Source organism: Gigantopelta aegis, chromosome 12, assembly GCF_016097555.1.
Source record: "Gigantopelta aegis isolate Gae_Host chromosome 12, Gae_host_genome, whole genome shotgun sequence".
In the NCBI taxonomy this organism is placed as follows: Eukaryota; Metazoa; Mollusca; class Gastropoda; order Neomphalida; family Peltospiridae; genus Gigantopelta; species Gigantopelta aegis.
Window position 1 is genome coordinate 40,937,637 of NC_054710.1, and position 24,674 is coordinate 40,962,310.

The 24,674-nt window shown below is 37.2% G+C and overlaps 1 protein-coding gene across 1 annotated transcript in view; it reads left to right on the top strand.

Annotated features, from left to right (window-relative positions):
* Positions 1–23,676, top strand: part of LOC121385770 — a 28,049-nt gene extending 4,373 nt beyond the window's left edge. The window contains exons 3-6 of the mRNA XM_041516549.1: positions 2,700–2,884; positions 8,652–8,737; positions 12,450–12,660; positions 23,321–23,676. Coding sequence (XP_041372483.1) covers positions 2,700–2,884; positions 8,652–8,737; positions 12,450–12,660; positions 23,321–23,452 — 614 coding nt within the window. The 3' untranslated portion in view covers positions 23,453–23,676. The remainder of the gene's footprint in view (positions 1–2,699; positions 2,885–8,651; positions 8,738–12,449; positions 12,661–23,320) is intronic.
* Positions 23,677–24,674: the final 998 nt, after the last annotated feature.

The following is a 24,674-nucleotide window of genomic DNA, read 5'->3' on the forward strand; positions in this document are numbered from 1 at the left end:
TATATTGCTAATGTAATCGTAATTAGCGATTACTTTCATGATTACTCATAATTATTTACTAAACTTTGATGTGTTTAACATCAACTCCAGTAACTGTGCCTATAGTTAGAAGCAGTACTGGTCAGTCAGTAGAACTGATCTCCCATTGTCTACTACTCTCATAGTAGAAATATTATTTGCCTTGAGAAATAGGGTATCATAACGTCTGGATTATCAAATGAATGTTACCCAGGGGATGAAGACATACATTCACATAATGGTATCTATCGTGTTCACGTTTACTATAAAACCACTTGAATGAATAGTGTTCTAGCTAGCAATATATAAAAGGGCGCTGCACCATGCCCCAGTTTTGTGTCCTAATTCATTGCCGTAAAAAATGAATAATATATATATATATATATATATATATATATATATATATATATATATATATATATATATATATATATATATATATATATATATATATATATATATATATATATATATAATAATAATAAAACACTTGCGATCTTCTGGGTGCATATACAGCATTATCACGGGTCTGAACTCAACTAAGAAACACTTGATAATATCTCGTATTGTCACAGGTGTGAAAGTCCACCAATAGTACCGTGGCAAACTTTCTTTTCTTTTGTTAGTGGTTACGACTGCAGACGGGCAGCCAGCCAGTCGTATCAAGCTTGATTCCATGGGCAGTCATCCTCACCCTGTCCCAGACACAACCACAAATAACGTAACTAATTAAGCAAACACCCAGTTGAAAGTAGTCTATCACGATAAACCTTTGTTTATTTTCCTTTAAAATAGCTTAAAATATTAATACGTCTGATAAAAATTCCAGAAAGCTGATTTTATTAGATGTTCTACGAAACGCGGCGCTTCTAATGATACCAAAATAAACACACCCAGACCAAGATACTTGTAATTTTCACCGATACAATTGGATCCTTATAATATGGCACAAAGCAAGCATGACTGCAAATCGATTCATTAATAATAGTCGTTTTTAGAATGTCAACAATTAAATGCAATGAGCAACTTGTGCACATGTATATGTATGCAGATATCAATTTAATTATTTATTTACTTGTTTGTTCTTTTCTTTCGTTCTTTTTTTCTTCATTTATAATTACAAACTTTCCGAATTTATACGATTTACTGTATTCTGATTGGCTGACGTCACTAAAAAACCAAGCGTTATCCTTCCATAAACCTCATAAAAATACGTCATCACGGAAGACCAAGATCGATTGGAACTATTTTTAGCTGGATGGGCGAGAAGCCAAATGACCCAGTTCGGTGATCGTTTTAAAAATAGAACAAGGAAGTGACCTGTTTTCTCGATTAAAAAAATAAGGGAAACTGGATGAGATATTCATGTTATAAATAAAATAAAATTACAATATATTTTTATTTGTTTTTATTCTGTTAACCCCCCCCCCCCCCCCAAAAAAAAAAAAAAAAAATAAACAAGAAAAAAACACAAAAAAAACGTCCAATAGTATGTATACATGTATTCCTACGCTTATTTACAGAACATGGCTGACGGTAAGAACGAAAAAAAATATTTTTGAGTGTTTTAAGGTACACTTCTTGTACTGTTTGTAATTATAAGAATTTTTTCTAATTGTTTAGGAATTTATCGATGTTAAAAAGTCACAAATGTAGTATAAAATCGCTTCGCTACGCTACGCAATTTTATACCATTTGTGACTTTTATACATCGATAAATTCCTAAAAATGAGAAACAATTCTTATATAGATTTAAAAAAAAAAAAAATTATTTTCATTTGTGGATGGCATTAAATGGTATACGTTCTACAAACAATAAAAAAACAAAAAACAAGTAATAGTTATGCATTGATACAATAATTATACCTATGGTTATGGGTACCTTTTCGTCAATAATCCAAATTTAAGAATAATAAATCTGGTTTTGGAAACTGATTCCCCCCCCCCCCCCCCCCCCCCCCCTGCAGTATACATACATTTATAAATGTTTGAACTAATTTAATAAATAATCAAAAATTATCCATTATGTCTTTCAATGAATGAAATCGGTATGGTTAAAGTGCATAACTTCATGATGGTAACATCATTTCATTATTTGTGTAGATTTGTGGAAATGTAATCATGATTGTAATCATGATTGCTAAACAATGTATTCGCAATCGTAATCAATTACTTTCAATTATCTTGTAATCGTAATCGTAATCGTGACATTCTAAAGTAATCGTAATGGTAATCGATTACTTTTGTCAAGTAATCGCCCCATCTCTGATATAAATATATATATATATATATATATATATATATATATATATATATATATATATGATAAAAGAAAACAAGTGTATACAATATTTTTTAATTCCTAATATGTGATATTGACGATACCGCAAAACACTTTGGTAATAACCTCTCTGTCTCTGTCTGTCTGTCTGTCTGTCTGTCTGTCTGTCTCTCTCTCTCTCTCTCTCTCTCTCTCCTGTCTGTCTGTCTGTCTGTCTGTCTGTCTGTCTGTCTGTCTGTCTGTCTCTCTCTCTCTCTCTCTCTCTCTCTCTCTCTCTCTGTCTCTCTCTCTCTCTCTCTCTCTCTCTCTCTCTCTCTCTCTCTCTCTCTCTCGACTGGGTTTTTTGCATGGTTGACTGATTAATTTCTCATTGTATCTATTTATTTATTTTGAACAACAGACGGATGCCTGTCGCCTCCTTTTCTATCACACGCCAAATCACAAATCATATCAAAGTTCGCTGTATACACTTGCCACAGTGACTTCAAGTTCGTTGGAGCCAGTCAGATGAGCACATGCGACTCTTCAGGATCTTGGGCTGGTCTTAACGGTTCTTGTGAACGAGTTGCTTTCTACAACGTCAATGTGAGTACACACAATTCCATGAAACACCTTGTTTTATTTAGACGGCATCTGAACGTTGTCCACCCATTTGGTTATTACCCGGAAAGTAGATAAACTTATATAAATGGTCATAAAATGGATGCTACATAGTAGGACAACTAGGTGCCAATTACCAATTACGAATATCTACTTCCCGGCACTAGTTAATTGCCCCATTACATGTTTGTCGGTGTGTGCAGTCACAAGATAACGACGAGCTGATATCCGTATCACGGTCAGGGGCGTAGGCTGGGAGGGGAAGGGGAGGGGGTCAGATGCCCCCCCCCCCCATCCCCCGCTGAAGCAAATTTGTTCCCTTTCAGAACTAAGACATACAGGTTTATACATATGGAGTTTCTGTTTGTGCAAAAACAAAATAGAAAAAGGGTCCACTTGATTCATATTCGACCCCCACCCCCCGGTCCAGATCACGCTACACCCCTGACGGTACACATAGTATTACTACGAATTCATAAAACAATAATAATAAAATAAAAATAATAATAAAAACATAATTAGTCCATGAGCTGAAATCCCAACATTTGACCAATTGGTAGGGCTACCATCGGAGAGCATCAATCGTAACTATGGTTTGTTGATAGATGTGTTTATCTGGATCTCAAAAACAATTTTGATCATACAAACTGAAATGCACTTGTCAACATTTACCAGGAATTAATTTTGAACCATTCCAAGCTTATTAAGGCATTACAACACCATTTTAATCCAAGACGACCACCACTGTAACAGCTAGAACACGAAAATTACAATTTATCGCATTTGACATCAACCAGGACAAGAATTTTGTGTTAGTGATTTAAGTTAGTGTTAGTGATTGGTCATGGAATTAATTTATAACGACCTTCTACAAACAGAGATATTGTATAGTCTTTTAGATCTAGTGTGACAATAAAAAATGGCCGCCCAAGAATAAGAAATGGCAATATTTTACATTCGATATATTTTCCCCAAACGATAATATTTGCTACAAATACAGAGCTTTTTATGGGAAGAGAAATGCATGAATCCAAGATTCCAAAATGGCTGCAGAAACAAAGAAATGACAACTTTATATGTTTAGTATCACATACAACAGTCACTTTGAAACCAGCTGCTAAGTTTTAACGGTAAACCAATAGTTTTTTCTAAAAGTAGATTTTTCATGATATACATGTCATGTATTCAATCCATTCTTATTTCTGAAGAAACGTCTTAATGCCTTCTAACCTATACTTAGTCAATGAAGTGTAAGTTTGCTTTTGTTATATTAACGTATATACCTGGCATGATGTTCGGCTTTGTGCCGGTGCAGGAAGGGTGTATTGTCCAGGAAAGTATCTCCTCGGAAGTGACGCTCCACCTATAGACGAGCACTAGATAGAGATTCGTGGAATCAACCAATATTTTGTCAAGTGCCGACTCGGTTTTTATCACGGATAACTGTTTTATCGTTCCGATTGTATGAGGCCAAACAAAATACATTTCTGGTCTCCGGTCAGCACGCGTGTCAACATATTGTATTTGATTTCCCACCGTATAACGTCCATATTTGCCGGGCTTTTCTTGCTATGACGTAAAATTACATTTGGAGCCAAAATACCATCTCGCATGGGTTAGGACGTGCATTCAGATTTCAATTTAAATATGCCCCTTATTTCGGTACATAATATTCCCACCTTTTTTGTGCAATCCATGCTTTAAAAAAGAAAGAAAAAGAAAGCCGCATCGCCGCGTCAATTCTGGAACTTTGATCTCACCAGAGACATACTTTTTTTTAGCCTAACATTTGTATAATATTTAGGTTTTGTGAGAAATAAACATTCTACAAATCTATTTCCTTAAACATTTCACTGCATATTTGCATACAGAAGAAGGTATTTTATTGTCACAACACTGCAAGGTGCCCGTGCCTAAATCTGTCTTGAGTAAATGTATGTGCGCGTGTCTGAGTGCGCGCGTGCGTGCGAAGCGAATAAGCAACGATCTCGCTTTTTGTAGAAATAACGATGTTTTTCGTGTTATTGTTGACAAATGCATTACCTAATATATATATATATATATATATATATATATATATATATATATATATATATATAGATGTGATGTGATCTACATCTACATCTACATCTACATTTACATTTACAATATATAAACATTAAATTCAATAGTGTGACTTTTATTTGTATTTTTAGTTTACTTGTGTATATTGTAATATTCTAACTTTTTTGGATGCGGTATGGGTTTTGAAGTGGAACATCCAGGTAATATCTGGCTGACCAATATTCACGAAAAATAACTCCAAACAACTGGAAACGAAACGAAACGTTAACCCAATTGTCAAATGTAAACTATATAGCCAAGTAGCAACATAGTCATTATTTGTACATTGATAGAGTGGGGTCAAATTAAAAGCCCTTCGAGGATTTTGTTTTTGTTTTTTGCTTATTATTACTATTATTATTTTAAAATGCTTACTACACATTTCGTGTTGAATTGATATTATTGTAAGATATAATATGCACTTAAACGTCGTTTAATCCTGACCCAATATATTTGCATATAGTTCATGTCAAATAAGGACAGGTGATTCATTCGGACATCCATAGAAATAGGTTGAATTAGGGAAAGTCTAATTGTCTTGTGTTTGTCTTGTGTCCCAGGAGCGGACGTCCGCGCGTTACGTTGCCACGTCAAGATAGAAGCATACGTCTCGCGCACCTCCGTAACCGAATTTAGACGGCTACGGAGACGGCGAGTACGTTGTTCCGCAACTTACACCCAGGCGACGTCAACGTCGACTACAATGGCTGCGTGCATATCCACCAAATCGGTTTCACTTGACCCTCTGGAGACGTGTGCTATTCACTGACGAGTCTCGGTTCTCGCTTTACAGGTCAGATGGACGACAACGTGTCTATTGAGATGAGCGATGTTCAGACACGTGGGATAAGGAAAATGACAGATTTGGGGGAGGGTCTTTTTGTGTTTTGTTTTGTTTATTTGTTTGTTTTTGTTTTTGTTTTTGTTTTTTGTTTGTTTGTTTGGTTTGTTTGGTTTGGTTTTGGTGTTGTTGGTTTTGTTGGTTTTGTGTGTGTGTGTGTGTGTTGTTGTTTTTTTGTGTTTTTTTGGGGGGGTGCAATTTCTCATGGCGTGAAAACAGGACAATTTTCAAGCCGTAAGATATTGGGATCAGGTCATCAGGCATCACGTCCTTCCACTTAACCTTGCGCGTAACCTTACGTTGCAGCAAGATAATGCGACGCCGCAGTTTGCGAGGGTTTGTCTTAACGTCCTCAACCACAACAATGTCCCAGTGATCGATTGTCCATCCTACAGTCCAGATTTGAACCCGATCGATTGTTTGTGGGACGAGCTGAACAGGAGGGTCAGGAAGTGTGTCAACGTCCTAAACAACGTCGCTCAGCTCACGCAAGCCCTTCTTCATGAATGGAATAACATCCCTCAAAGGACCATAAACAACTTGTGTGGGTCAATGGTAAGGAGTGTTAGAGAAGCGACTGCAGCCCGGGGTGGGCACACACTATATTGATTTGGATCGGGAAATGGCGTAGGATATCCACATTTCAACGTTATCCATACACATACTGTCTGTGATAACACAACAAAACTTGTCAACATTTTACAGTCATGAAGACATCACCTAAAAATCCAAACAATCAAATAATCATCAATAAAACAAATGAAATATTTATTATAAAAAAAGAAATTGCGTTTGTTTTTTTCGTCAGTACATACATTGTGTGTGTGTATATATATTATTACACCTTGCAATTAATTAAGCTCCACCAAATGTATATTGTCACCAATTTATTAGTATGGGTGGTGGCTAGGCAAAATTAATACTGTATATATTATGTCCCTTCCCACGCTCCATACCGTCGTTTGGCTGTCCTCGGCAGTCAAGAACCCGCAGAAATAGCACGTGAAGCAATCCTACTTTTTAAAACCTAAGGTATATATTTCCTAAACCCTAGTTTGCACCCGAACAAATTGACACTAAGTTTGGTTAATTTAAAAACCTGTAACAAATGTCGATACAACAGAGTGAAACACGAGTCTATGACCTTGAAATACTCATAACCGTCCATAACCGTTACTTCTCAGACGCAAGTGTGTTTTTAAAAATATGAAACATGCATTTTGTGGTATTAGAAACACCAGGAAATGGATAATCTGGACAACAAAATATAAGTATTTTTTTTTATATTTCAGTGATCATAAACAGCTCTAATAGTGAAACATATGTCGTAATGTTTAATAACTAGGGTCTGTTCCTTTACGTTTTACGCTGGTTTTGTGAAGAGAGTGTTTATTTTGTGCTCAAAACGCGTTTAATGTTTCGCTGAAAACTTTCCATTGACACTAGGTGGCAGATTATTGGAATGAATAATGCGGGATTGTCTTGCAGGGAAACTGGGCTTGTCGGTTGGGTCAGAATCACACTGTTATTAGTCGACTTGTACGAAAAACAAAACAAAAAACCCAATGACGTTAAGGAGAGGAACCGTTCAGGACAACCTCGCGAAACATCTCCTCGAGAACACAGGGCTTTGTTAAGACTTGTTCGACGTTGTCCCATTTCCAGCAGCTAGACCTCGAGAAATAACTGGATTCCCAATAGGGCCATGCCCACGAGGAACCCAAGGAATGGGCTGACGACTGCTGGGTACCGAGCCCGGAGGCCTCTCAAACGTCCTCTTCTCGACACCAGCACACATCGGCATGGTGTCAAGCACGCTACATATGGAATATTGCGTCCTGTATGACGATTCATTGGTCCGATTAAAGTCGCTTTCTTCTCCACGTGGCAGATGGAAGAACTCGTGTCTAGAGGCAACCACGTGCCACCAAAAACATCCAGGAAACCATTCTGTGATGGCGTGGGATGCGTTTTTTATGATTGTAAGTTGCATCTGGTCACTATTCAAGGCAATCTCAACGGGTGCAGAAATCAGAGGAACATCCAGGCAGCCGTTGTTGTCCTTCCCTCACTTTACCTTGATTTATGTATTGTATTATACTCCCCCACAGCTCCTTACACTATGGTTTTACATAATTATATAAGTACTATTCTCATAGATGTGTATTTTTGTGATGGGGTATTGGTAAACATTCATTCATTTATTCGTACACTCTTATACAATGATATAATCAATTTATAATTGGCAATCATTCAGACACGGGACATAATGGACATTACATCCTCTGTACATAAGTATCACATTTTTGCAATTATCAAAGAAACGCCTCTTGTTTTTAATGAAAACAAAATTATTGGAAACGAGAGAAGGCAGAGCTTCTAGATTATGGTAGCCCCATTCCCATGGTTAGTGATATTCAATGTTGGGCTAGTTAATAACTACTATTGTCATGCTCGACAGTTAGTGAAAACAAAGTTGTCAAATGTTGCATTTAAGTCCATTTTGTAAATATGAATATCTTGCCCTACACCCCACTTCTCAATTTTATTTGATAACTATCAGTGAAATTGTATGCTTAAAATAACAACTGAAGCCCTGTAGAAGGTAAAACATAATACTGATTTAAACCGATAGTGTAAGTCACTACAATTAACCTTAGGTACGATTCTTTTGTGCAACGGGGCCCTAATGGATACATTATTTGAACTCATACAGACAAATAAAAGGAACGGCACATGCAATCAATTGAATATTCTCAGCAACAAACTAGCAATATTACTAGTTATATGGTGCATTTATTTTTTCAGAAATTCCCTTTCCGATCACAGATACCTGGAACAGTTAGGGATGGGTGGAAGGTAGAATTCCTAGGCATCCCCATCAATATCTCAAGGTAATTGTACGTGTGTGTGTGTGTGTGTGTGTGTGTGTGTGTGTGTGTGTGTGTGTGTGTGTGTGTGTAAAACTGTGTGTGTGTGTGTGAGTATACACACATATATATATATATATATATATATATATATATATATATAAATAATTCTTGTCATGGATAATAATGGTTAAAAATCCAAAACAAATCCAGAGCAGCATTTTAGTAAAATGGCAATAATTAACTCGGTACAGTACACATTACATAGCATACAATGGCTACCAGATTAGGTACAGTAAACATTAAAACATAACATACAATGGCTAGTGCCAGATTAGGTACAGTACACATTAAAACAACATACAATGGCTAGTACCAGATTAGGTACAGTAAACATTAAAACATAACATACAATGGCTAGTACCAGATTAGGTACAGTAAACATTAAAACATAACATACAATGGCTTGTACCAGATTAGGTACAGTAAACATTAAAACATAACATACAATGGCTAGTACCAGATTAGGTACAGTACACATTACATAGCATACAATGGCTACTAGATTAGGTACAGTACACATTACATAGCATACAATGGCTACTAGATTAGGTACAGTAAAAATTACATAGCATACAATGGCTACTAGATTAGGTACAGTACACATTACATAGCATACAATGACTACTAGATTAGGTACAGTACACATTACATAACATACAATGGCTAGTACCAGATTAGGTACAGTACACATTACATAGCATACAATGGCTACTAGATTAGGTACAGTACACATTACATAGCATACAATGGCTAGTACCAGATTAGGTACAGTACACATTACATAACATACAATGGCTACCAGATTAGGTACAGTACACATTACATAACATACAATGGCTAGTACCAGATTACGTACAGTACACATTAAATAGCATACAATGGTTAGTACCAGATTAGGTACAGTACACATTACATAACATACAATGGCTAGTACCAGATTAGGTACAGTACACATTAAATAGCATACAATGGTTAGTACCAGATTAGGTACAGTACACATTACATAACATACAATGGCTAGTACCAGATTACGTACAGTACACATTAAATAGCATACAATGGTTAGTACCAGATTAGGTACAGTACACATTACATAACATACAATGGCTACCAGATTAGGTACAGTACACATTAAATAGCATACAATGGTTAGTACCAGATTAGGTACAGTACACATTACATAACATACAATGGCTAGTACCAGATTAGGTACAGTACACATTAAATAGCATACAATGGTTAGTACCAGATTAGGTACAGTACACATTACATAGCATACAATGGCTAGTACCAGATTAGGTACAGTGCACATTAAAACATAACACACAATGGTTAGTACCAGATTAGGTACAGTACACATTAAAACATAACACACAATGGCTAGTACCAGATTAGGTACAGTACACTTTAAAACATAACATACAATGGCTACCAGATTAGGTACAGTGCACATTAAAACATAACATACAATGGCTAGTACCAGATTAGGTACAGTGCACATTAAAACATAACATACAATGGCTACCAGATTAGGTACAGTGCACATTAAAACATAACATACAATGGCTAGTACCAGATTAGGTACAGTACACATTAAATAGCATACAATGGTTAGTACCAGATTAGGTACAGTACACATTACATAGCATACAATGGTTAGTTCCAGATTAGGTACAGTACACATTACGTAGCATACAATGGCTAGTACCAGATTAGGTACAGTACACATTACATAGCATACAATGGCTAGTACCAGATTAGGTACAGTACACATTAAAACATAACATACAATGGCTAGTACCAGATTAGGTACAGTACACATTAAAACATAACACACAATAGTTAGTACCAGATTAGGTACAGTGCACATTAAAACATAAGATACAATGGCTAGTACCAGATTAGGTACAGTGCACATTAAAACATAACATACAATGGTTAGTACCAGATTAGGTACAGTGCACATTAAAACATAACATACAATGGCTAGTACCAGATTAGGTACAGTGCACATTAAAACATAACATACAATGGCTAGTACCAGATTAGGTACAGTGCACATTAAAACATAACATACAATGGCTAGTACCAGATTAGGTACAGTGCACATTAAAACATAACATACAATGGCTAGTACCAGATTAGGTACAGTGCACATTAAAACATAACATACAATGGCTAGTACCAGATTAGGTACAGTGCACATTAAAACATAACATACAATGGCTAGTACCAGATTAGGTACAGTGCACATTAAAACATAACATACAATGGTTAGTACCAGATTAGGTACAGTGCACATTAAAACATAACATACAATGGTTAGTACCAGATTAGGTACAGTGCACATTAAAACATAACATACAATGGCTACCAGATTAGGTACAGTGCACATTAAAACATAACATACAATGGCTAGTACCAGATTAGGTACAGTACACATTAAAACACAACATACAATGGCTACCAGATTAGGTACAGTACACATTAAAACATAACATACAATGGCTAGTACCAGATTAGGTATAGTGCACATTAAAACATAACATACAATGGCTAGTACCAGATTAGGTACAGTACACATTACATAGCATACAACGGCTACTAGATTAGGTACAGTACACATTACATAGCATACAGTGGCTACCAGATTAGGTACAGTGCACATTAAAACATAACATACAATGGCTAGTACCAGATTAGGTACAGTACACATTAAAACACAACATACAATGGCTACCAGATTAGGTACAGTACACATTAAAACATAACATACAATGGCTACCAGATTAGGTACAGTGCACATTAAAACATAACATACAATGGCTAGTACCAGATTAGGTACAGTGCACATTAAAACATAACATACAATGGCTAGTACCAGATTAGGTACAGTGCACATTAAAACATAACATACAATGGCTAGTACCAGATTAGGTACAGTGCACATTAAAACATAACATACAATGGCTAGTGCCAGATTAGGTACAGTGCACATTAAAACATAACATACAATGGCTAGTACCAGATTAGGTACAGTGCACATTAAAACATAACATACAATGGCTAGTACCAGATTAGGTACAGTACACATTAAAACATAACATACAATGGCTAGTACCAGATTAGGTACAGTGCACATTAAAACATAACATACAATGGCTAGTACCAGATTAGGTACAGTGCACATTAAAACATAACATACAATGGCTAGTACCAGATTAGGTACAGTGCACATTAAAACATAACATACAATATATTATTACCTGTAAATAACAACAGAATAAATTTAATTAGTTACAGGAAACATATTACAAACATGATAAGTACAATTATATTTACAAAACTTGACTTTACTACATATACATACCTGCCAGTATCAGGTTTGCCGACAAGCTGGCACCTGAAGAGTGTTACTCTGATAGTAATTAAGCGTAATGCAGAACTGCAGCCAGTCATAACGTGGGAACCAGATGTTTCGTCCCGAGCAAGTTCGCAGCAAATCAGCCTAACCCCACTGCATGTATATGATGAAATAGGGCCAATGTGGCTAGATGTGAAACTTACCAAATGTTTGACACCCAATAGGTAATGATTAATAAATAAATGTGCTCTACTGGTGTGGTTAAACAACACCAACGTTTATACATACATTATGTTAAATGCGTTTCAGTATGCTTGTCAGCCTGAAGTACAGGAAATTATACACAGCCCTTCAGATTGCTGTCCGGTTCGCTACAGACAACCAGGTTGAATCGATGTCGGTCAACGCTTCGACTGGAAACCGACTTAAGGATAAACCTAGAATATTACAGCGAGAGTTCCCCTTCAAACTGGGAAAACCATTCAACTTGACCCTCCAGCTGCATCAACATAGAATTGACGTAAGTTTAAAATATTAATAATAATAATAATAATAATAATAATTAATAATAATAATAATAAAATTAAACACAACAAAAAAAAACCCATTTAATGTTACAAAGATGAAGCCCATCGATGTAGATAACATCACTGTTTAATTGGGTTTTTTCACTAGTAGATAATAATTTATAGACACTTTCAAATTTCTAATATTAAATTTCGATTTAAATGTAGCTCTTTTTTAATTCATAGCGATTCAAAAATTCAAACATATATTAGTATGTGTTTGTGGAGTTTGTCATACAGAATCACAGTACCAATCTTCAGAACATAACTCTATAATTGTTTATTAGAAAGTAAAAATAAAAGCCACAAAAAACAATAGTTTTTCGAAAGATCTCTCTATTCGTTTGTGGGGACTGCACTAGATCACTGTACCAATTCTCATAAAAATCCATACCAGGACAAACACATTGCGGGATGAGCAAATGCACCACCAAATCCTGTCTCAACGACTGGCCATTATCATGACTTCTATCAGTGATAGACATTCTAGATAGTGCTAAACATATTTGAGACGTGGAATTAACCACACTTGGAGTCTAACACATTTCAATGATTTATTTGAAATTATTCATGTTCACTTTCAATTCAAATCAAAGTTAACTAATATTAAAAAATTAGATTTTTCAACATTATGGTCAAACGTATGACAAAACCTAATTATTTAAGGGTGTGTATCATAATTCGAATCCATAAACACCAATAGCAACATATATACCTAAAACTCCTACCTGTAGCGTATCAATCGACATATACTCCAGGGATATAAATACTACCACCCCTCACCCTTAAAGTGAATCAGAAAAATGGGGGTCAAGCTGCTCATTTCAGAGATAACATGTAGAGTCTATGACTACCCTAGTTCCGCACAGAATATGAGTACCTTTTTTACAGGTATCCCATACATATTTCAAGCACAGGGCTACTTGACACAGTGGTACTAGATGAAATAAAATTGCCTCTTTTTTGTTTGCCAAGATGTAACTATTTTGATTTGATTTTACAACCAACACACTTACATGTATGACCAATCATAGGACTTGTGGTATTAACTGCTCTATCAAAAGGTCGGTGCATCTCGACCTTTGACCCAGCCGGAAGTTATTTGATTTAGTACTACCCTAAAGGCGCAGACCCTAGTTTTAACTCGTAAAAAATGAACACTAAGTTGAGTTAATTTACAAACCTGTAACTCATCTGTATAAACTTACAACAGACCCTAGTTTTAACTCGTAAAAAATGAACACTAAGTTGAGTTATTCTACAAACCTGTAACTCATTTGTATAAACTTATATCAGACCCTAGTTTTAACTCGTAAAAAATGAACACTAAGTTGAGTTAATTTACAAACCTGTAACTCATTTGTATAAAGTTACAACAGACCCTAGTTTTAACTCGTAAAAAATGAACACTAAGTTGAGTTATTCTACAAACCTGTAACTCATTTGTATCAAGTTACAACAGACCCTAGTTTTAACTCGTAAAAAATGAACACTAAGTTGAGTTATTCTACAAACCTGTAACTCATTTGTATCAAGTTACAACAGACCCTAGTTTTAACTCGTAAAAAATGAACACTAAGTTGAGTTAATTTACAAACCTGTAACTCATATGTATAAAGTCACAACAGACCCTAGTTTTAACTCGTAAAAAATGAACACTAAGTTGAGTTAATTTACAAACCTGTAACTCATTTGTATAAAGTTACAACAGAGTGAAAGAAGAGTGTGACGTTAATACGGGAAACATCCTAAAAATAGACTAGAACTGGATTCATTAAACCGCAACTTCTCAGACGCACGTGCATTTTGAAACATTTCTAGCATTAGAAACACCGGGATGACCAGAAACTCTTCGGTTATATGGAAATGGATAATCTAAAAAATAAAATATAAGTAATGTTTGATTTCAATGATCATAAACGGCTCCAATAGTGAAAAATATGCCTTAAGTGTTTAAAAACTAGGGTATGTTCCTTTGACGGGTCATTTGTCAATAAGAACGGTGAACGAAGATATAAATATATAACTATCTTCTACGGATCTGGACAATTCTTACACTCTTAAATGTTTTATTTAACGACACACTCAACACATTTTATTTTCGGTTATATGGGTTCGGAAATATGGTTAAGGACCACACAGATTGAGAGAGGAAACCCGCTGTCGCCACTTCATGGGCTACTCTTTGCGATTAGCAGCAACGGATCTTTTATATGCACCATCCTACAGAAAGGATAACACATACCACGGCCTTTGATATAGCCTCTATTGGAAACATACTTATCTGCCCTTGGTTTGCATAGCGCTAAGCTGCCCCAGTTGGCCACTAAATGATTTCCGGCGTGTTCAGTCGCTTGCAACAAAGGCCCTTTGTTACTACTGATTTGTGGAGTAGGCATCGACTTGTTCATTTACTTTTTGACGTTAATACAGTTTGATATTGCTATTATTGTTTGTCAGATCGTGTGCAATCTCCTTCTTTTATAGAATGACTGACTCGTTAAAACGGCATTTGAATAAAGTTTTGATATTTGCAATTAACATTCCTGTATATATCACTGTGCACGAACAGAAATGTACATTAATTTGACTAAATGACTAGCTGCGATTTTCTGTATCGCTAGCTGCATTATTAGCTACGACCTATGCAGTAGGCTAGTTAATAATGAAACTAACGATACAGAAATTCACGTCCTCGCCAAACGATAATGTTTCTACTGTTTGAATCGGTAATAAAGACGGTTTCGGGAGCAAACATGCACATATTTTTCAGTGGAATAAACACAGGTAACAAATCGTACATCATGACGTATATTAAATTTAATTGAATACTGACGATGCACATAAATGCGTTATTGGTGAAAATACGCAAACAAATCAAAACAGCGAGTCCAGTGTCATTGTCAAACAATGTGTAACGGACATAGTGTAACGGACACAATTTCATATGTAATTTAATAGTTACGATCGACTATCTACCTGCAATTATTAATATTATGCACCATTAATCATTCCAAAGTGTGAATATAACCCAGACGAACACGCACATTATTTTAAACATTGTGCACAGCTTTTTGAATTTACGCCTGGAAGTAAGTGTTGCTAATCCAATTTTGTAGTACAAAGACTTTATGTATGCAAATTTAGGCAAACTCGTGATTAATCTAGCGGCTTCTAATTGTACTTTTTCAATAATATCTTCCTCGACTGAAGAACACCCATCCCATACTTCCGATGCATATTCTAATACCGGGCGGATAAAAGTTACGTAAAGTTTGTCGATCTAATAAATATTTGTATTTCCTTTTGTTTGTTTATTTGTTGTTTTTGTTTTTGTTTTATTTTGTTTTATTTTTTTCTGTATCAAATTTTACGTTGCGACTATCATAATAAGCTCTTTTTCAAATAATAAGTGATGTTGCAGTGTTTGCATCTTGAATGCCATTACTGGAGTAATCGCAGTGCGTAGCCGCATTAATGGAAACACAATAAGCGCAAGCACCCGCACCGCAATCGGACGCACCCGGACCGCAGCCGCATTAATGGAAACATAGCTTATGGCTCATGTTTGCGTTCACTATCCCTTTATAATCTTTACAATTACCAATTTGATATAAGATACAAATTTTAGTTTCCAACTTTTCTTTAATTATAGTATTTAAGGTAGAGAAGTTTAAATTTTGTTTTCATATTTTCATGGAATAAATATAATATTTTATTCTAATAATTGACCAATTTATTGCATATACATTTGTTTTCGTAAGCAGACCCAAAATGGCAATATTTTTATCTATAATTATGCACTATCCTAAAGTATTAAATACAGTTGGTAATATGTTTCCAAACTCTTTAACATAACAACAATCATAAAATAAATGTTCAATTGTCTCTGGCATACGATTAAAAAAGTAAATTTATTTGAATTAATATAAAGTATTGTATATAGAAAAGTGTTAGTAGCGAGAAATATGTGTAGAATTTTATATTAAAACCGACGTAAAGTTGTATCTCTTACGCATTTAAAAGGTATATTGTAAAATATAGTCGATTCTGCTGTGAATAACAAAAACCTTTATTTATATATTTTAATTGAAACTTTGGAATGGCTGTTATGTAGCAAAATATTGTGTATGTGTCTCTACATCCCGTTTTGTCTTTAAGAAGTTGTTTTAGCGTGTGGGGGTAAACTGGTTTTTCGTTTGTAATTGACTCGTTTATTCCATCATTATGTTTTCCATATATCTCTATGAAACATTTCACTGCATTAATTAAAGAAGCATACTCTAGAAAGTTTTTTTTATATTAAATTTGCAAATGGATTTTATTCAAAAGTTCTCCTCGCTTCTAATGTCCAGGACGTAGACCAGTGGAAAAGCGCTCACTTGATGCACGGTCGAACAGGGATCGGATCCCCGTCGGTGGGTCCATTGGGCTATTTCTCGTTCCAGCCAGTGAACAACGACTGGTATAACCTCTGTTAGAAATTCGCGAGAAAAATAGGCAGAGTTACGTTCCCTAACCACAAACAGTTGAACAAAGAGTCCCTTACATGCAGCGAATTTGAAATGATATTTCTTTACACCTTTCTAGAACTAATTTCACCATATGAGCTGAAATTCGAAATTGTCAAAACATAATATCATTTAAAAAAGCAATAAAACTCGATGTCCCATGCGTTGCACCATAATTATTCATTTGGTAATAGAAGAGAAAATGTATTTGACTTTCAAAAGAACAAATGGATTAGGCACACGTTACATAACTTACTAGGCCTTCTCCAAAATACATACATGTTACGACAGTACTGTATTTTGCAATCTAAATATGAACAGAAATAAATATTATTGAAAGAAAGAAAGAAAGAATAAAAGAAACAGAGAAAAAGCATCTACTTAATCAATAGTTTTACAGAACTACTTACAGTAATAAACCATGTCCATTACCATTTTAGGTACGACATGTTATTACCGGCATATATATTTGTGTCTAGCCAGCGGTAATTAATTGGCTCGTCTGGATACCTATCAAATATACATCTGCCAATCAGGAATCACAGGTACATAGATAACAGGTCAGATCAGGTCATAGGGCTTTACGTGCACATTCAGAACAAGCTGTTGTAGCGGACGTCTATCGTGGGCAAAAGAGCCGGCCTCGGAAAGGAAAGGTGGGGTGGGGAGGGGGGGGGGCCGCCTGCACTGGCAGGTGCAAGGGAGCACCTGCAACCTCGTTAAGGCCGTTTGTGTGCACAGCTTATAGCCTCTATTAGAAATTCGCGAGACAAAATAGGCAGAGTTAAGTCCCCTAAGCACTAACCACTTCCGGCGCGTTCCGGTTACAGCTTGAATGGCCGATGACCACAGTTGTTTGTGAATCTTCAGCTAAGATTTATGCATGCCAGTCCCTGACATCATAAATGTCCCCACCTATGCTTTAAAAATAAAGAATAATACAGGTAAAAATTAAGTTGATGAAATTGCGTTTTGTTATAATTGACCATGTGTTAAATATAGGAGATGAATCTAGCGAGCTGTCACGCACCTTTGATTGTTTTCGTTTTCTTGCAATCTCGCCTCACATTAATTAACATAATTTCATTTAAACATACAAACACATCTGCAGTTTTAATTAATTATGTGTGACAGTAACACAGTTGTAATAGATAATAGAAACATATGTTTATTGTGCGTCCCACAGGGAACGCATTTTTTGATACTATGGAATTTACAACAAATTATTTATTTCTGAGCCGCTTGTTTTCTAAATTACACGCAAAAATGGTATGTTTTTTTAATTTCCAAAACACTTTTATTTTTTCGTCAAACTTAACTTAAATTATTTACAAAAACAACGAAACATTTTTGTTTGAGGATGGGATAGACTACATTGCATTATAAAGTGTAAATTTTGCTGTAATAACAGCTAAATATATAATTTAACCTAAAAACGTTTACCTATAGTAACAGTACTAGTTTTGTTTTTATCAAAATATTGGTGTAAACATATTTATGTTACTTTTGCATGCCGATTATTTAAGGTAGGTTGATGTTAAAAGACATCGTTGTATACATGATTATAAGCGTAAGTGGCAGGCAAAACAAAACCCCCAAAACCCCTCAACAATTTTACCTCCCCCCCCCCCCCGAGAAAACCCCAGTAACAACAACAAATCTGCCCCTAAATAAACAATAGCCTACAAAACAAGCCCACACACAGGCCCGTACGCGGGGGTGGGGGGGGGGGGGGGGGTGCGACGGGTGCGTACGCACCCCCCATAGTCTGCCGAGGTCCGTCCGTGGATGTGTAAAAAAAATAGTCCGACGATGTGAACTGTATGAAGTTTTCGTCGATTACGTACGGGCCTGACACACCAGTACACACGCTCAACCAAAAACATAACCCAGACGATCACACTCATTAAAAAAAGAGTTTTATCTCTCTGTACATATACCAGTGGCGTAGGAAGGTGGCAAGGGGGCCTGGGGCGCTCACACACACACACATGCACACACACACACACACACACACACACACACACACACACACACACACACACACATACACACACACATATATATATGTGTGCGTGTATATATATATATATATATATATATACATATATATATATATATATATACTCTTCAAAAAAAGAAACGCAAAAGGGTACAAATGGGTTATAACTCCGATTTTATGTTTCCTACCGGTTCATGCTTTGTGAATATAAGGTCATTGCATGTCCCAAACACATTCCCACGGTTACATTCGATAAAACGCAGCTACTGTACAATAAAGTTCCAAAATGTGAATATTCGCAAAAACGCAGCCACGTGCAAACCATGTCACCACTGCACGTGCGTTGTCTGCACGTGCAACATGAACACCGACAGTATAAAAGTGCAGGGTGTTCGCTTGCCTGGCCTCTGTATCTGGCCGACAGTTGACAGTCCAGGACATGCCACGTCTCAGTGAACCGCAGAGAAACAATGCCATCGGCCGACTAGACGCAGGCGAATCCAGAACGGCCGTTGCCAGGGCATTCCATGTGTCCCCAAGCACCATCTCCAGACTGTGGGACCGTTACCAGCAACATGGATCAACACGTGACCTCCCTAGATCCGGTCGACCACGGGTCACTACCCCCGGGCAGGACCGCTACATCCGGGTACGCCACCTTCGGGAACGATTGACTACTGCCACCTCCACAGCCGCAGCAATACCAGGTTTGCGCAGGGTATCCGACCAGACCGTACGGAACCGCCTACGTGAGGTAGGAATTCGTGCCAGACGTCCAGTTCGAGGTGTCATCTTAACACCACAACACCGTCGACTCCGACTGCAGTGGTGCCAGATTCATCGACAATGGCCTTAACTGCGATGGAGACAGGTGTGGTTCAGTGACGAGTCCCGATTTCTGCTCCGACGTCATGATGGAAGATGTCGCGTGTATAGGCGTCGTGGTGAACGTTATGCGGCAAACTGCGTGCAGGAAGTGGACAGATTCGGCGGGGGTAGTGTCATGGTGTGGGCAGCCATCTCACACACTGGCAGAACTGACCTGGTCCACGTGCAGGGCAACCTGAATGCACAGGGCTACATTGACCAGATCCTCCGGCCACACATCGTTCCAGTTATGGCCAACGCCAACGCAGTGTTCCAACATGACAACGCCAGGCCTCACACAGCACGTCTCACAACGGCTTTCCTACAGAACAACAACATTAATGTCCTTCCTTGGCCATCGATATCACCGGATTTGAACCCAATTGAGCATCTATGGGACGAGTTGGACCGACGCCTCCGACAGCGACAACCACAGCCCCAGACCCTGCCCGAGCTGGCAGCAGCCTTGCAGGCCGAGTGGGCCACCATCCCCCGGGACGTCATCCGTACTCTGGTTGCTTCAATGGGCAGGCGGTGCCAGGCAGTTGTCAACACACGCGGAGGCCACACCCGGTATTGACTCCAGATGACCTTGACCTTGGTGGTGTGTCCTATCACTTACTCACAATGGACTAGAGTGAATTGTGAACAATCCTGCAACATTTGGTAATTATCGGACTCACCATTCAATAATTAAATCAATTCTCCAAATGTTACGACAATGTGGTTTTGCGTTTCTTCTTTTGAAGAGTATATATATATATATAAACCGTCGTTGCTGCTACCTTGATAAAGAAAAGTGATATACAGTTCCGTTACAGTGGCAAACATTAATCACATTTGTATTATTGGGGGGGGGGGGGGGGGGGGGGGGCTTTCTTTTTACTACAGCGTGCCAAAACCTATTTACGAAACACCATGTGAGAAGACTGACTGGCCGGACAAGCCCTGATGCATATTCATCGTTCTATGAAAATTGACATTTCTCAAATCAATAGCATGTTCCTACGTCACAGCCCATTTCAGGTATCCATCCTGGCAACTATGTGAGCAAAACGTTGGTTATCATGGTGCTTTTCGACTAGATAGCTATTGTTTGCTGGTGATTAGTGCATCGTGTATATATACGTGTAAAACTGTGTCCATGACAAATTGTCTGACAATGACACTGGACTGAGTGATGTGTATTTATGTTGACTGCTCTATAATACTGATAGTTGGTACTATGGGATGCTTAATGGTTGTGCATAATATTAATAATTGAAGGTAGGTAACTATTAAATTACATATGAAATTGTGTCCGTTACACTTTGTCTGACAATGACACTGGACTCGGGGTTCCGATTAGTTTGCGTATTTTCACAAATAATGCATTTATTTGCATCGTCAGTATTCAATTAAATTTAATATACGTCATGATGTACGATTTGTTACCTGTGTTTATTCCACTGAAAAATATATGCATGTTTGTTCCCGAAACCGTTTTTATTACCGAGTCAGACAGTAGAAACCTTATTGTTAGGCGAGGAAGTGAATTTCTGTATCATTAGTTTCATTATTAACTAGTCTACTGCATAGGTCGTAGTTAATAATGTAGCTAGCGATATAGAAAATTGCAACTAGTTATTTAGTCAAATTAATGTATACTTCCGTTCGTACACAATGATATATAGACAAACACATGCATATTGATTGCCGTTTTAACGAGTCAATCATCAATGAGCCACTTTTTCTTGGTCTCCTCAAGACGTGTTCGTAAGTATTTCTTTTGAGCATAAAACATATTGTACATTTTCGTTTCTGTAAAAGAAAGACATTGCAAACATTGTGACAAATAATAACAGTAATATAAAACTTTATTAACGTTAAAAGATAAAAGAACAAGTCGATGACTACTCCACAATTCAGTAGCAAGCGACTGGAGCATGAACGCGCCGGAAATCAGTTAGTGGCTGATTGGGGCCGCTTAGCGCTATGCAAATCAAGGACAGATAAGTATTTTTTTCTAATAGAGGCTATAAGGACGAGATGGGTTACATCCCGTCAAGAAAATTCCAAGATTGACAGTCATTATACATTTAAGGTGTGGTGCTGTGCTAAAATACAGAGCTTGAGAAGCCGGACCCTTTCTGAACGAGGCAAGGGTATAGTCCAGTCGTCATGGGGTGGTATAGTGGTGCGGACGGGCCCGACTCCGGAGATACGAGATGGTATCAATATAAAACAAAGTGAAGTCTAGAAAAGATTAGTAGGGGCCGACCCCGTTTCCTATTTCTTCTTAGAGTGGGGCGGTCAATCTTCCAGTGCTACTTGGACAGGCTCGGACATGTAGAGACTAAACGCGAACAACTGTGGCGTTCTGCAGAATGGCCGTCATACGAGTCACGGAGAAACACGTCGACATAGTCAGCCGGAGAAATAACGTGGAGGTAAGGAATCTCGCTAAAAAAAAATCCAACCTGGTGGTGCAGGCTGTCGAACCGAGAAGCGTTCCAGCGTTCAATCAGTTCCTATGGCCGCATACATCCCAGTAGAAAACTCTATTTCTTTGACGAAAACAACAACATGCAGGACCCCCACGTCGAGCACACAAAAGCACGTGCAATGTGCACAAGCGAAACAAACACATCGTACCGCGTCGAGCTCCAGACTGGGAATTTGATCACTGGTAGAGGCAACTCACAAAATAGACCAATTAACTAAGAAAACACTCCGTGTATCATTTCAGTACGCAGGTTAATGCATGGGCTAAACGTGGTGCAATTATTTCGACTTGTTGTGTAGCCACTTTGACAATGGTGGTTTATTTTCTATTGAAAAATAATATATACTTATTGCTGGCTTAAGGGGATGGATATTATTAAAGAACATTGCGATGCATCCGCGAAAAAATAGGTACGCTTGTTTCTTGAGTTCTAAGACTAATTACTGTCGTGACACGTTACGTGTTAGGTAACCACCGGCTCACCGGAGGGCGTATTCACTGGGATAGTACAAAATGGTTGCGCCCGTTATGTTTAATAGCGGTCACATTTAACCATTTTATTAATTAAATATGACATTATACGTGTTGATATTAGGCAATAATGTGCATTATATATCGTTGAAAATGAAATGAAATATGCCGTGTGGTGCAAGAAGGTGCGATGCGATGCGGTACCGTACGGTGCAGTGCGGTTGCGTGTGCTTAGATGTAATATTCATCTACTGTCTTATGTGATTTATGTTTTTCAGGTCTATGTGGATCAACAGTTGCTTCTAGCCTGGATGCACCGTCTGTTCATTAGTGCGATTCATGAGGTTCTAGTGCAGGATGAAGGCTTTTACCATTCCATTAAATATTCCAATAACTACTTTAGACCGTGAAAAAAATGCGTGCGTATAAATTTCGCGTCGTTCGCGTTTAACCTTATGTCGCGAAATTAATACGCACGCACTATTTTCCAGTTTGAAGTGTGCTTAAAGTGATGTCTCGATTTTCTAGTAAACCATAAAGGAAAACACAAACAAAATAATTCACAAAAAGATTCACTCAACAGGCACAGCCTACTTGATGGCGACTAATCGTTAATTGTTTTATGTAACTTCAATCGATGGCGACTAATCGTTAATTGTTTTATGTAACTTCAATCGATGGCGACTAATCGTTAATTGTTTTATGTAACTTCAATCGATGGCGACTAATCGTTTATTGTTTTATCTACCAAAGGGTGTTAACAGTTAACAACTGAAGCTGTGAGTTGCGATTCTAATACAGGTGAGGTGGGTAGGGCCTAATCCCCTCTATAGGAAGGAAGGAAACTCTGTTTAACGTGCCCCTATCCACAGAGGTTCAGGCACGCCCACTTCGGATTTAGCCTCTGACTTCGCCAGTGACCAATTCCTCTATAGACACTGTATCAGGCACAATTGCTTTATGTAGGATAACAGAATATTGATTTACAGACAGTAACTTTATAACAATTACAGTGAGCTGTCTTTATCCACTTTTTTTTGGACCTGTCAACTGTCGTTCGCGAAATTTACACGTCGCGAACATGCGCTAAGGTATACATTCGCGAAAAAAACACGTCGCAATATTAATACGGTTTACAGTAATTTTATTTGAGTAATAATAAAAAATGCTTTAAAAATTACTTGGTTACGAAAACTGGAAATTAAAGATCCAAAATGGAAACCACTCTCATTTGCATGCTTTCCACAACTTAGTAACATTGCTGTCTTTGGTAATGATTTCCCATATATTAATGATCTATTCTGGAAGGACTGTGTCGGGGCTTTTGGTGAATTTTCGAAAGTTATTAAAATAACGTTTTCAAGACTTTATAAGAACCAATTTTCTATAACTGTCATAAAATAAAAATTATAATAAAACCTTTGTGAAAAATACACAAAAAAACTGGTTTTAAGAAAAAATGCATTTCTCATATCTACGATCTTGTTAATGAATATTATGGTGAATTTGTTTGCATTAAAATAACTTAATTTGATTACACCGCAGTGGAAGAGATACCCATGTGATATTTATCGTTTCTTCACATTGTGGAATACATCTTTTGAGAGGTCATGACTTCCAATCACGTGAGCA